This window comes from Erythrolamprus reginae, chromosome 1, assembly GCF_031021105.1.
Source record: "Erythrolamprus reginae isolate rEryReg1 chromosome 1, rEryReg1.hap1, whole genome shotgun sequence".
NCBI lineage: Eukaryota > Metazoa > Chordata > Lepidosauria > Squamata > Dipsadidae > Erythrolamprus > Erythrolamprus reginae.
In genome coordinates, this window is record NC_091950.1 from 403,026,288 (window position 1) to 403,039,660 (window position 13,373).

The following is a 13,373-nucleotide window of genomic DNA, read 5'->3' on the forward strand; positions in this document are numbered from 1 at the left end:
GTGTGTGTCTTCCTGGACTAATTACGCTGTAATTATAGACGGTTGAGACACGCCGGCAGAACATCACCCATCCCCTCAGGGACTCTCTGGAAGCCAAAAACGCCCTCCCACAGTCTGTGTGAGCCAAAAATCAGCTGGCCGGCACACACATGCACGTTGGAGCTGAGCTAGGGCAATGGCTTACGTGCCACCAGGTATGGCTCCATGTGCCAACTGCCATAGGTTCGCCATCACTGCTATAGATGTAATTAATGTCTATATGTCTATTGATGGCTTCAAGAAATTCCCTGGCATGTTTGGACTTGGCCTGGTCTAGGATTGTCACATTTTCCCCACTGAAATTATGGTTAAATCTGCCTATATGTGGTGAAATTAAAGAATTTTCATCATGCATATTAGTGTTGATTTGAAAATGGCAAGCTTCATCCAGGTTGAGTTCTGCAATTGGGTAGTGTTGTGGTTAGCTCTGGCCCAGCTCCTGCCCCAAGTACTGTGGATGTGGGGGAGACATCCACATGCTGCAGGGCTGTTTTGCCCCCGGTGGAATCTGCTGATGAAGGCTCCTCTGACCAAGAAGACATGAGTGACAGGAAGGAGGAGAGTGTGGCAGACAGCCCGGAAGGAGATCAATTATCTAGCTCCTCCTTGGATTCAGAACAAGAGTTAATGATATAACCACACATGCGGAGAGTGTTGCATAGGCAACAACTGAGAGATTATTATCAAAGAAAATGAGGTCACCTGTGGTTGGGTGGGGCTGTGGCAATTAGTGAGGCTGCTATAAAGAGCAGCCTGTGGGTTTGGCCATTGTGGAGGATTATCTGATCGTTGTGTTTCGTGCCTGCTTTGCTGACTTTGACCTTTTGTGTGCTGATTTTTCCCTGTTTTGAAACTAAACCAGGGCAAAGTGTGTTTCACTTTGTGAAAGAAGGACTGTGAATTGCCTCACAGCTGCAAGCTAAGTATCACAGAACTGATAAGGGACTTGTACAAATTACCAGTTTGTTTGGAGACAAGTGCTCTTTGCTATACCAAAAGAGGGCTTGGTTTAAATGAATTTTCATTATAAAGAACATTGTTTTGAATTTTCAAACGTGTGTGTGTCTGAAATTGTATCTGTGCATTTTTGGGAGGATTCTATCAGAGAGCTCGACAGAACAGGTAGGAACTCTGAAACTTAAAAGTCTCCATGTATCTGAACCACACCAAACTGGAAAAAAGCTAAGCATGCACAGTTTTCAATAATAGTTCAAGATTTTTAGTTTCACATTATTTATTTCTCATTTTAATCTGTACAAACCTCTTCAAACTAGCTGACAGCTGGACGGCCTACAGTTGCGGAATGGTTATAATGTCCCATTCCCCCTCTAACCCTCAAGTGGATATAATCAATTCCAAAGCTTCGATCCTCTCTTCAGTAGTTTCCCAGGGTTTTAAAACTAGAGTCCAGGTTTTGAGGGCAAAAAAAGTAACCCACTCTCAAACTCCCTCGAAAGAAAGATTGACCTTCAAGCAGCTCGCTCATCCTACTGGCATTTGACAAAATGCTTCAGATCTTCAAGGAACCGAATGTACTCTTTGTGCTCCAAGGCGGTGCTGAGGTTGACAAGCTCCTCTGCAAATGTATTGTCCACCCCTCGGTCAGCCAAGAAGTCCATCAGGTGGTCATACAGGGCCTGGGAAGATTATTGAGTAGGTTAGAAACACAAAGGTAATGCACACATTGCAGAAGGACAGCCGTGTCCGTCAGTCCTATGGTAGGAAAAACAGCTGCCTCGTAGCACTTTCTCCAACAAACATATTTCATTACATTTATTGAAGTAAAGTAAAAACCATAAGCTTTTGTGAGCTGCCTTATCAAATGCTCAGGGAAACCTTTTAGAAATATAGTGGTACCTCTACCTAAGAACGTCCCTACTTATAAACTTTTCTACATAAGAACCAGGTGTTCCAAGATTTTTTGGCCTCTTCTCAAGAACCATTTTCCACATATAAACCTGAGCCTCCGAAACTGTAACTGGAAAGGGCAGGGAGAAGCCTCCATGGGGCCTCTGTAGGAAACAGGGCCGGAAAAAGTGGGGAGAAGCCTCTGTGGTGCCTCTGTAGGAATCTCTTGGGAGGAAATAGGGCAGGAAAAGACAGGGAAAAGCCTCCGTGGGGCCTCTGTAGGAATCTCTTGGGAGGAAATAGGGCAGGAAAAGACAGGGAAAAGCCTCCGTGGTGCCTCCGTAGGAATCTCTTGGGAGGAAATAGGGCAGGAAAAGACAGGGAAAAGCCTCCGTGAGGCCTCTCTAGGAATCTCCTGGGAGGAAACCCCTCCCTGTGGTTTCCCCAATTGCACACATTCTTTGCTTTTACATTGATTCCTATGGGAAAGATTGCTTCTTCTTCCTACAAACTTTTCTACTTAAGAACCTGGTCATGGAACGAATTAAGTTTGTAAGTAGAGGAACCATTGTAAAGATGTACTTCTGTCTGGCACAGGGGTTAGAATGTAGTACTACAGGCTAACTCACTGCTCATTCGAGGAGTTGGATATTGACCAGCTCACAGCTGACTCATCCTTCCAAGGTCGGTAAAATGAGGAGCCAGATTTTGGGGGGCAAGAGGCTGACTCTGTAAACCTCCTAGAGAGGGTTATAAAGCACTATGAAGCGGTACATAAGTCTAAGTGCTATTACTATTCGTTTAATAGATAAGGTGAATACATGTTTATAGTCAAATGAAGAATTGTCACCAGTTCATCTTGAGTAATATGAGTAGCACTCAAGGATCCTCCCAACCCTGGTTGTATTCACATAATACCAACCAAGCCTTTAATTATACCATAAAATATTGGGTTTTTTTTCAAGTTTATAAAACATTCTACACTGTAGTTAGAATCTACAGGGAGAGAAATCCCTATTTCCTCAGTCTTTCCATGGGATCCAGGATAAGAGGGCAATTTGTCTCATAAAGAAATGTTCAATGATTGGATTCAGACAAAACAAACTCTAAACCTGGGTTCAAAAAAATAATCTCTCTGCTGAGTTGACCTTAACTCTGGACTGGTCTCTGCAGAGTTTTTTTTAGCAGCAAGTCAGTAATGTGAACCCAACTACAATGTTTAATGTAGATGTTACACCCAAACTATACAATGGCTTTAGGTAACAACCTGGTTAGCACAACCCTGGCTATTTCTTCACAAGAAACTGATTCATAAACCATCCAACCTGTTTTAGCCCAGTCTCTCTTGTGATGCGATTCTATCAATCCCTTCACTCACCAAACCTGCAGTACACACTCTTATACTTTTGCCAACATGGCACCCTTCTGATTGGTTGGAACTGCACCTTCTAAAAATCTCAAGCCCCATCATGCTGGGTGGGAGAACTGCAATCTCAGCCTATTTGGAGGCTTCAAACTTAAAAGAAGGCCATTTCCTATAAACAACCATTCCCATAAAGACTTATGAATTCTCTTACCCAATCTAGAGAGTCAGTGTTGAGAGTATAGCTGTTCTCCTGCCATTCTGAGTCTCCACTAGACTGGAAACTGACTTCTTGGATGGAAAAAATATCACTTTCTCCTTCTCCGCTGGGGCTAATCTGTTGGGCGGAACAATTCAAATGATATGGGGTGAAAACCAAGACATTGGCAAGTAATTCAGAATTAGACCAGGAAGGATATTATTTACAGTGGTCCCTCAATTTTCGCGGGTTCGAACTTCGCGAAACGGCTATACCACGGTTTTTCAAAAATATTAATTAAAAAATACATTGCTGTTTTTTTCCCTATACCACGGTTTTTCCCGCCCGATGACGTCATACGTCATCGCCAAACTTTCGTCCGCCTTTAATAAATATTTTTTTTAATAAACTTTAATAAATAAACATGATGAGTAATAAGCTAAATGGTTGCTAAGGGAATGAGAAATTGCAGTTTAGGGGTTTAAAGTGTTAAGGGAAGGCTTGTTATACTGTTCATAGCCAAAAATAGTGTATTTACTTCCGCATCTCTACTTTGCGGAAATTTGACTTTCGCGTGCAGTCTCGGAACACATCCCCCGCGAAAATCGAGGTAACACTGTACTCTCTATAAATTTACATAGAATACTTATACAGCGATCCCTCGATTTTCGCGATCTCGTTCTTCGCGAAACGCTATATCGCGATTTTCCACACCCGATGACATCACTCTCTTCCTTCCTTTCTCATCTTTCTTTCTCTCTCTTTCTCTATCTTGCTTCTTCCTCTCTCACACTCTCTTCCTCCCTCTCTCATCTCTTTCTTTCCTTCTCTCTCTTTCTCTATCTCTCCCCCTCTTGCTGGCGGGCGGCGGGCGGGCGAGCGGGGGCATCAGCGAGGAAGACCCAGGGAAGGTTCCTTTGGCCGCCCAGCAGCTGATCTGCTCGGCAGCGCAGCGAGGAGCCGAAGATCGGGGTTTCCCCGCCGCCCACGCAAAGGGGAAACCCCGATTCGGCTCCTCGCTGCGCTGCCGAGCAGATCAGCTGCTAGGCGGCCGAAGGAACCTTCCCTGGGTCTTCCCCGCCGCCCACGCAAACTCCACCATCTGCGCATGTGCGGCCATGAAAAAAAAAGGGCGCGCATGCGCAGATGGTGTTTTTACTTCCGCAACCCTACATCGTGAAAAATCGATTATCGCGAGGGGTCTTGGAACGGAACCCTCGTGATAATCGAGGGATCACTGTAATCTATACCAGTGTTTCCCAACCTTGGCAAGTTGAAGATGTCTGGACCTCAACTCCCAGAATTCCCCAGCCAGCATTCGCTGGCCGGGGAATTCTGGGAGTTGAAGTCCAGATATCTTCAACTTGCCAAGGTTGGGAAACACTGATACAATACGTATGTACTCAATTACTGTAACTGTATCAGAGGGCATCTGCAAGGACCTGCACAAGTCAAACTATATGTTCCATTACTAGAAACATGTAACTTGGCATTATATGATCCAATTATCTGCGACTTGCATTATATACATATTGTGATTTTAGTTAATTCCCTTCCATCCCACAGCATATCTGTAGCTCAAGGTTGCACTGTGGAATCCTTTGTGATCTATGTACTTGAACGGTATTGCTGTGTGCTAGACAAAGGTCCAAATTAAATAATACACTATATTTTTATGAGCCCTGTGGCACAGTGGTTAGATGCACTATTGCAAACTCTGCCCACAGCCACTTTATTATGGTTAGTATGTAATATGATATTAGATACCTTGTAAATAATATTTTTACTCTATTGGTCTAAGTTACTGGCTGAACAACCACCACTGCCACTTATACTCTATTTCAAGTTCAGTATTCCAACATTGGGTATAAGCCCAGTGTGGAACGCTAACAATATACATATTGTGATCCTAGTTAATTCCCTTCCATCCCACAAACATGCCTATTTTGCAGTCAAAAGAATATCGGTAGCTCAAGGTTGCATGGTGGAATCCTTCGTGATCTCTGAACTTGGTTGTTGGTTTATAGACATTTCATCACCCAACTAGGTAACATCACCAGTGCAACTCCCACACTCGGTAGCACTGGTGATGTTACCTAGTCAGGTGATGAAATGCCTGCAAGCCAACAGCCACGCTCAGAGAACACTAACAATACCTGTTCCAAATAAGATGTTGGTTGTATTAGCAGTGGCCTTTTTCTCAACAAAGCAGCACACTCAGAATGAAGATGGGAGAGGGTCCATTCTTGTTCTCCAGTGACCCTTTCCCACTCTGAGCGTGCCATTTTGTTAAGAACAGAAATGTGGATTAGATGGGTTTTTAGTCTGATCAAGCACCTTCCCCTCAAGTTTTTAATTGATTAATATAAATTTTAATTCGGGGGGGGAGAGAAAACAACATATTCCAAGAGTGAATCCAGACTGCCCATTAAATAATACACTATATTTTTATGAGCCCTGTGGTACAGTGGTGTTTATTTATTTATTTGATTTGTATGCCACCCCTCTCCATAGACTTGGGGCAGCTAACAACAATAATAAAACAGCGTCTAACAAATCTAATATTTAAAATATTTAAAATAGCTAAAAACCCTTATTAAAAGCCAAGCATACGCACACAAACTTACCATGCATAAATTGTATTTATCTCAATTCCCCCATGCCTGATGACAGAGGTGGGTTTTAAGGAGCTAACGAAAAGGAGGGTGGGGACAATTCTGATCTCTGGGGGGAGCTGGTTCCAGGGGGCCGGGGCCGCCACAGAGAAGGCTCTTCCCCTGGGTCCCGCCAGACCACATTGTTTAGTCGACAGGACCCGGAGAAGGCCAACTCTGTGGGACGCTGGGATTCATGCGGCAGAAGGCTGTCCCAGAGATATTCTGGTCCGATGCCATGAAGGGCTTTATAGGTCATAACCAACACTTTGAATTGTGACCGGAAACTGATTAGCAACCAATGCAGACTGCGGAGTGTTAGATGCACTATTGCAAACTCTGCCCACAGCCTGGAGTTTGATCCTGACGGGGCTCAAGGTTGACTCAGCCTCCCATCCTTCCAAGATTGGTAAAAGGAGGACGCAGATTGCTGGGGGCAATATGCTGACATTGCAAAATGCTCGGAGTGTGCTGTAAAGCACCATGGAGATGTATATAAATAACTGCTGCTACTACTGCTATGATGCAAAGTTAGTAGGTGAACAGGTACTCTTGATTAAAGCTTTCTCAATCCAGGTTTACTCGCCATGCAGTGGAGCTGGTGGGAGTTTAAAAAAAAAAATCTTAAAGGGCACTTAGCTCTCAGATATCCCGATTAAATAAGTAAAAAGCTAAATGCATGTATTCAATGCACCATTTCTGACCATGCAAAACTGAAAGAACATTCCCCAAATCCTTCCTTCTGTTGGAATGCCAGCAATAATGGAGAAAGCTTAGCTAAAACATTTTCTTTATCTATTGTTTTATTATTGTTTTATTATTATTTTATTATTATTTATTGGATTTGTATGCCGCCCCTCTCCGTAGACTCGGGGTGGCTAACAACAGTGATAAAAAACAGCATGTAACAATACAATATTAAAACAACTAAAAAACCCTTATTATAAAACCAAACATACATACAAACATACCATGCATAAATTGTAAAGGCCTAGGGGGAAAGAGTATCTCAGTTCCCCCATGCCTGACAGCAAAGATAGGTTTTAAGAAGCTTACGAAAGGCGAGGAGGGTGGGGGCAATTCTAATCTCTGGGGGGGAGTTGGTTCCAGAGGGCAGGGGCCGCCACAGAGAAGGCTCTTCCCCTGGGTCCCGCCAAACGACAATGTTTAGTTGACGGGACCCGGAGAAGGCCCACTCTGTGGGACCTAACTGGTCGCTGGGATTCGTGCTGGACTAGAGGGCTTCATTTAGAGAAGGCAGAGGGATAAAATGACAACACTCACCTCATCATCAGGGTAATGGCAATCCAACACAAGAGTTTGCTTGGTATCATCTTTGCTTACTTCCACCACAAAGTTTGGTGTGGATGTCAGCTCAGGCTGTAGAAAGAAGACAGCAGCATAAATCTCAGAAGCAACAACAGCAATCAAATCGTATTAGATTGCAGCAATCCAGATGCAATTGATTGAACTGTTTTCCTCCCTATTCTCATTGTAAGAAGCCACACAGACACGATTCCCTCAAATTCTTTCAAATCTTGGTGAAATTAAGATGTGCCATGTAGAATTATGATTTGTATAAATAATTGCAGTGAAAGCAAACTGCCTTGTCTACCATTTCCACATGCCCATTACATTAGAGCCGGGGTGGCGCAGCAGGTAGAGGGCTGTACTGCAGGCCACTGAAGCTGACTGTAGATCTGTTCAAATCTCATCACCGGCTCAAGATTGACTCAGCCTTCCATCCTTCCGAGGTGGGTAAAATGAGGACCCGGATTGTGGGGGCAATATGCTGGCTCGGTTAAAAAGTGCTATTGCTAACATGTTGTAAGCCGCCCTGAGTCTAAGGAGAAGGGCGGCATAAAAATTGAATAAATAAATAAATAAAAATTATATTCAAAATATGCCATCTGCATCAATGCCATTTGTGCAATAAGAAATAACACAACAAGATGCAGTGTGACTATGCAAAAAATGCTAAAATAAACAGATGCAACATACAATTAAGTAATTTGCTGTCACAAAGATAATTGGATTATCTATTGCACTGGGCATGTCGAAACATGAAGTTGGTCTATTTTCATTCTTTGTACTGTAATCAAGCTACCTTTCTTTATGGTCTACATTGAATAAACTATTAAAAGTCTGAACTAGAATAAAATAGAATTTTATTGGCCAAGTGTGATTGGACACACAAGGAATTTGTCTTGGTGCATATGCTCTCAGCGTACATAAAAGAAGAAGATACATTTTGTCAAGAATCATGTGGTGCAACACTTAATGATTGTCACAGGGGTCAAATAAGCAATGAAGAAACATTCCAAAAGTCTGAACTATCAAGCAGTTCTCAACCTAGGATCACAATTGAGAACTCTGGGAGCTGAAGTCCACAAGTCTTAAAATTGCTAAGGTTGGAGACCCCTGGTCTACCCTGCTCCCAACCAAAATAACTTTTCTTTTCTTACCTCAGCCTCATCATCCTTCTGTCCTTCTGGGGGATCATCAACGTTTGGTGGAATGCTGTTATTAACATTGAAGGAGACAGTGATCCTAGGGAGTAACACAGTCACAATTAGCAAACCAGGATCAATTCAGGAGAGCAGACTTGAATGTTAACACGTGGTCTACAATACTTCCAATTTCTTAAAAAACCTGTAATGCACACACTGCCCCAGCAACAAGATCCGAGTCTTCGGAGAGGGGCGGCATACAAATCCAAATAATGAATAAATAAATAAATAAAGATCAAATGAATCTCAAGAGAAGCACAAATTGCATCAGTCTGAATATCTACGAATCAGTCCTTCACATTTAGTCATCCTTTTGCCAATGTTGTTACATGGTGGTCAGATCTACTGAGCTGCAGCAGTCGGAATCGGATTGATCAATTTTGCTGGGTTCCCTCGATTTTCGCGGGTTCGAACTTCGCGAAAAGCCTATACCACGGTTTTTCAAATATATTAATTAAAAAATACTTCGCGTTTTCCCCCCCTATACCACGGTTTTTCCTGCCCGATGACGTCATAAGTCATCGCCAAACTTTCGTCCGCCTTTAATAATTTGATTTTTAATAAACTTTAATAAATAAACATGGTGAGTAATAATCTAAATGGTTGCTAAGGGAATGGGAAATTGTAATTTAGGGGTTTAAAGTGTAAAGGGAAGGCTTGTGACACTATTCATAGCAAAAAATAGTGTATTTACTTCCGCATCTCTACTTCGCGGAAATTTGACATTCGCGGGCGGTCTCAGAACGCATCCCCCACAAAAATCGAGGGAGCACTGTACTTCTCAAATAGTGGGGCGGTCTCCTCAGGGGGGGGGCATGGAGCAATACCAGGGGGGCACATGAACCCTGGGAATGTGCTTTTTTTGCCACAGGGAGTAGGGGTGGGTTTTTTGCACCGAACAATAGCACACAGCACAGAGCAGGAGATATGAAGTGTGGATAACAAACCCTTAAGAAAAACCATGGAAAAAATATTTAACAGGGATGAAAAGAAAGGAGGAGAGAGATGGAGATAATGAGACAACCGTAAGTCTCCCGAACGCTAAGATGAGGAAATAGGACGAAGCGTAGGTAGCGCTTGTTTTCACTGTGACTACGGTGGGAGACGAGGAAAAACCAGTATGTTTACTGTGTCTACAAATGTCGAGAGTGACAGCATGAAGCCAAATAAATTAAGAAATCACTTAAACACATTACACCCCAATCACACTGATAAGCCGTTTTAAGTTTCTTCAGTGAAAACGTGCCAAACATTCATCCCGGTGGAGTTTTGGTAGGGCATGAAATGTTTACATCTCCGTGGGGGTGGGTGGGCACATAACAGGAACTAATTGAGAATTAATTGGTATAAACCAACATGATGGGGCACATAACAGGAACTAATTGAGAACTAATTGCTATAAACCAACATGATGTGGCTATAATTATTCTACTAATCAAATCAATTATGCTTGTAATCTATAACATCTACAAAAAGATATTGATAAAATTGAACGGGTCCAAAGACGGGCTACAAAAATGGTGGAAGGTCTTAAGCATAAAACTTATCAGGAAAAACTTCATGAACTCAATCTGTATAGTCTGGAGGACAGAAGGGAAAGGCGGGATGTGATTGAAACATTTAAATATGTTAAAGGGTTAAATAAGGTTCAGGAGGGAAGTGTTTTCAATAGGAAAGTGAACACAAGAACAAGGGGGCACAATCTGAGGTTACTTGGGGGAAAGATTAGAAGCAACGTGAGAAAATATTATTTTACTGAAAGAGTAGTAGATGCTTTGAACAAACTTCCAGAAGACATGGTCGGTAAATCCACAGGAACTGAATTTAAACATGCCTGGGATAAACATACATCCATCCTAAGATAAAATGCAAGAAATAACATAAGGGCAGAATAGATGGACCGTGAGGTCTTTTTCTGCCGTCAATCTTCTAACATGGATTTTAGATTACTCAACAATCCATGTTTAGATAGACATCCATCAATGTCACTTTGGGCCAATCACAGACTCTCAGCTCAATACAATTTCTGCAAAGGGTCTGGCTTCTTCCAAACTTGTTGATTCTTCTTTATTAAATGCAGTTTCTCTTGGCTATACAAGCAATGGACTTTCTCTTTCTCTTTCCCCCTACACCAGTGTTTCCCAACCTTGGCAACTTGAAGACATCTGGACTTCAACTCCCAGAATTCCCCAGCCCGCATTCGCTGGCTGAGGAATCTGGGAGTTGAAGTCCAGATCTCTTCAAGTTGCCAAGGTTGGGAAACACTGCCCTACACAACCCATGAACCCAAGCTTCTTGGCCCACTTACATTTCCCCAGCCACTTTCCGTGTGAGCTTGGCCTCGGTGCCATGAATGTCCAGCTCCCACCCTCCAGACATCTTCGGCAAGGATTTGTGTTTCTGGATCTTCTTCTCCTCTTTGATTTCATCATTTAGAAACTCAGTAAAAGCCTTGTCACCTGTCAATTGGAAAGAACAGCCGTTAGTTCGTTCTATGCCTCCCAACTGCACTCAATATAGCCAGTGCTACTTCCAACTCACGAGTCCCACAATGACATTTATTTCATGAATTACTAAAGCATTGGATCACAGCAGATTTCCCCACACCAGCTAACCTTGGTGAATCCAAAAAGAAGTTTTGAATGTGATCCGAATTTCTGCTGTAGATAAAACTGTTATTTTCAATCCCATTCCAAATCATTTGTAGTTAGACAAGCTGAATCAAGATAGGATTTTGCTGCAGGCATCCGTTTAATGTCCACACGCATTAAATGTAAAAACATGCCTTGAGGGTTTGCAAATGTGCGCCTATCCATCACCTGGCAATTTTTTTGGTAACAGTTTCCACGCATCTTCTCCAACTCTTCCAGAAAGCTGTAAAGATCTGACTTTTCCAACAGGCCTGGGGCCATTGACCTCATGCGTGGGGGGGTGTACTAGCAAGGTCAGCCCATGAATGTATGGATGGCTACAATTATTTTAAACTGAAATTTTTTTATACAGATTCATGTTCTGAGCTGCCCTGTGTCCCTAGAGCAGTGTTTCCCAACCTTAGGAACTTGAAAATATTTGGACTTCAACTCCCAGAATTGGAAATTCTGGGAGTTGAAGTCCAAATATCTTCAAGTTCCCAAGGTTGGGAAACACTGCCCTAGAGAGTTGAGGGGCATAGAAATAATATAATATAATAATAATATAATAATAATAATAATAATAATAATAATAATAATTTATTAGACTTGTATGCTGACCCTCTCCGAAGACTTTATATTTATAACATAAATAATAAATGTAATAAATGTAATAAGTAATATAATATAATAATATAAATAAGAGTCCAATTTGCATTGGTAGGAACCAGCCACGTGAAAGTTAACCAGGTTTAACCTTTAAGCACAAGCATCCTAAACATGCAAGGGTCTCCAACCTTGGCCGCTTTAAGACTTGCGGACTTCAACTCCCAGAATTCCTCAGCACGCTTTGCCACCCTTTGCTGGCTGGGGAATTCTGGGAGTTGAAGTCCACAAGTCTTAAAGCGGCCAAGGTTAGAGACCCCCCCCCCCCCATCCCCTCGGCTCCTTCACCCGGGATCCCGATCCTTTTTAATCCTCGTCTCTATTCTCCGGGTCCACCTTGAGACCTTTGGAGGGCACACCGCGACGGCGGGATCCCCTAGCAAAACCTCCGATCCTGGCCGGGATCCGCCGCGTGCGTCCTACCCACAAGAGCCGGCTTGCTTCCGCGCGAGTCAACGGAGGCCTGGCCCGTCTCCTCCTCTTTCTCACCTTCGGTATGGAGGCCGCCGCAATTGCAGGACACGGAGAGGGAGCCCCGCTGAAGGCCGGGCAGGCCTTTCCCGGAGCCGCTGAACACCCAGAGCGAGCGGGCGAAAGGCCGGGCGGCCGCGGCAACGACGGCGGGGCGAATAGCGCTGCTCGTCTGCAAAGGCAAGCGCGGCAGAGAACAGCGCGCGGCGGCGGCGGCGGCGAATCGCAAAGCCCGAGCGACCAGCATGGTGGAAGGCCGGAGAAAGATGGACTCACGTGGGGGAAGCCCGGAAGGAAGGGAAGGAGGGACGGGGGCCAGAAAGGAAACCGAAGTCGCAAACTCAGACTCCGCCTCCTCTGTGGCTCCGCCTCCTTTTAAATAAGGCGCCAAAAGCGCTTTTTGGGCCCTCAAGCGGTTGCGCGAGTGGGTGCGCCCTACGCGGCTGGTTGTTTTTGAGGACGCTTCAGGCTGGACATGCTGAGGTGGAGTTCTGGATTTCCCTCCGCCGGTGCCTCGGGAAGCTCAGTTTACAAAGGCGCAGGGGTAGGCAAAGTTGGCCCTTTTTATGACATGTGGACTTCAACTCCCAGAATTCCTGCGCTAGCATGATTGGCTGAGGAATTCTGGGAGTTGAAGTACACAAGTAATAGAAGAGCCAACTTTGCCTACCCCTGGAAAGGCGGGACATTCCCCCTGGTCTTGGGCTGAGTGTCTTCAGAAGTAGATGGAACCCTGTTTCCTGAGGCAGGGCTCTCCGGTCCTGGCAACTTTAAAGACTTCCCAGAATTCCTCAGCCAGCTTTTCTAGAACTATTTCAAAGGTCCTTCCTTCCCCCAGGAGTTCTGGGATACGTAGTCTGCACATTTCTGGAGTCCAGTGGTTGGGGAAGATTGATCTAAAGCTCTTGTGAGAAAGTACAGTGGCTAAAAGTCTTCGGAGAGGGGCGGCATACAAATCTAAATAATAAATAAATAAATAATAAATAAAAAGCT

At 43.8% G+C, this 13,373-nt stretch overlaps 1 protein-coding gene across 1 annotated transcript; it reads right to left on the reverse strand.

Annotated features, from left to right (window-relative positions):
• Positions 1-1,255: 1,255 nt before the first annotated feature.
• C1QBP (complement C1q binding protein) lies at positions 1,256-12,918 on the reverse strand. Its single transcript, XM_070735177.1, has 6 exons — positions 12,399-12,918; positions 10,922-11,072; positions 8,569-8,653; positions 7,388-7,483; positions 3,465-3,587; positions 1,256-1,676 (listed from the first exon to the last, which is right to left on the reverse strand). Exons 1-6 carry the CDS (start codon positions 12,625-12,627, stop codon positions 1,527-1,529), a joined length of 834 nt encoding a protein of 277 aa, XP_070591278.1. The 5' UTR covers positions 12,628-12,918; the 3' UTR covers positions 1,256-1,526.
• Positions 12,919-13,373: the final 455 nt, after the last annotated feature.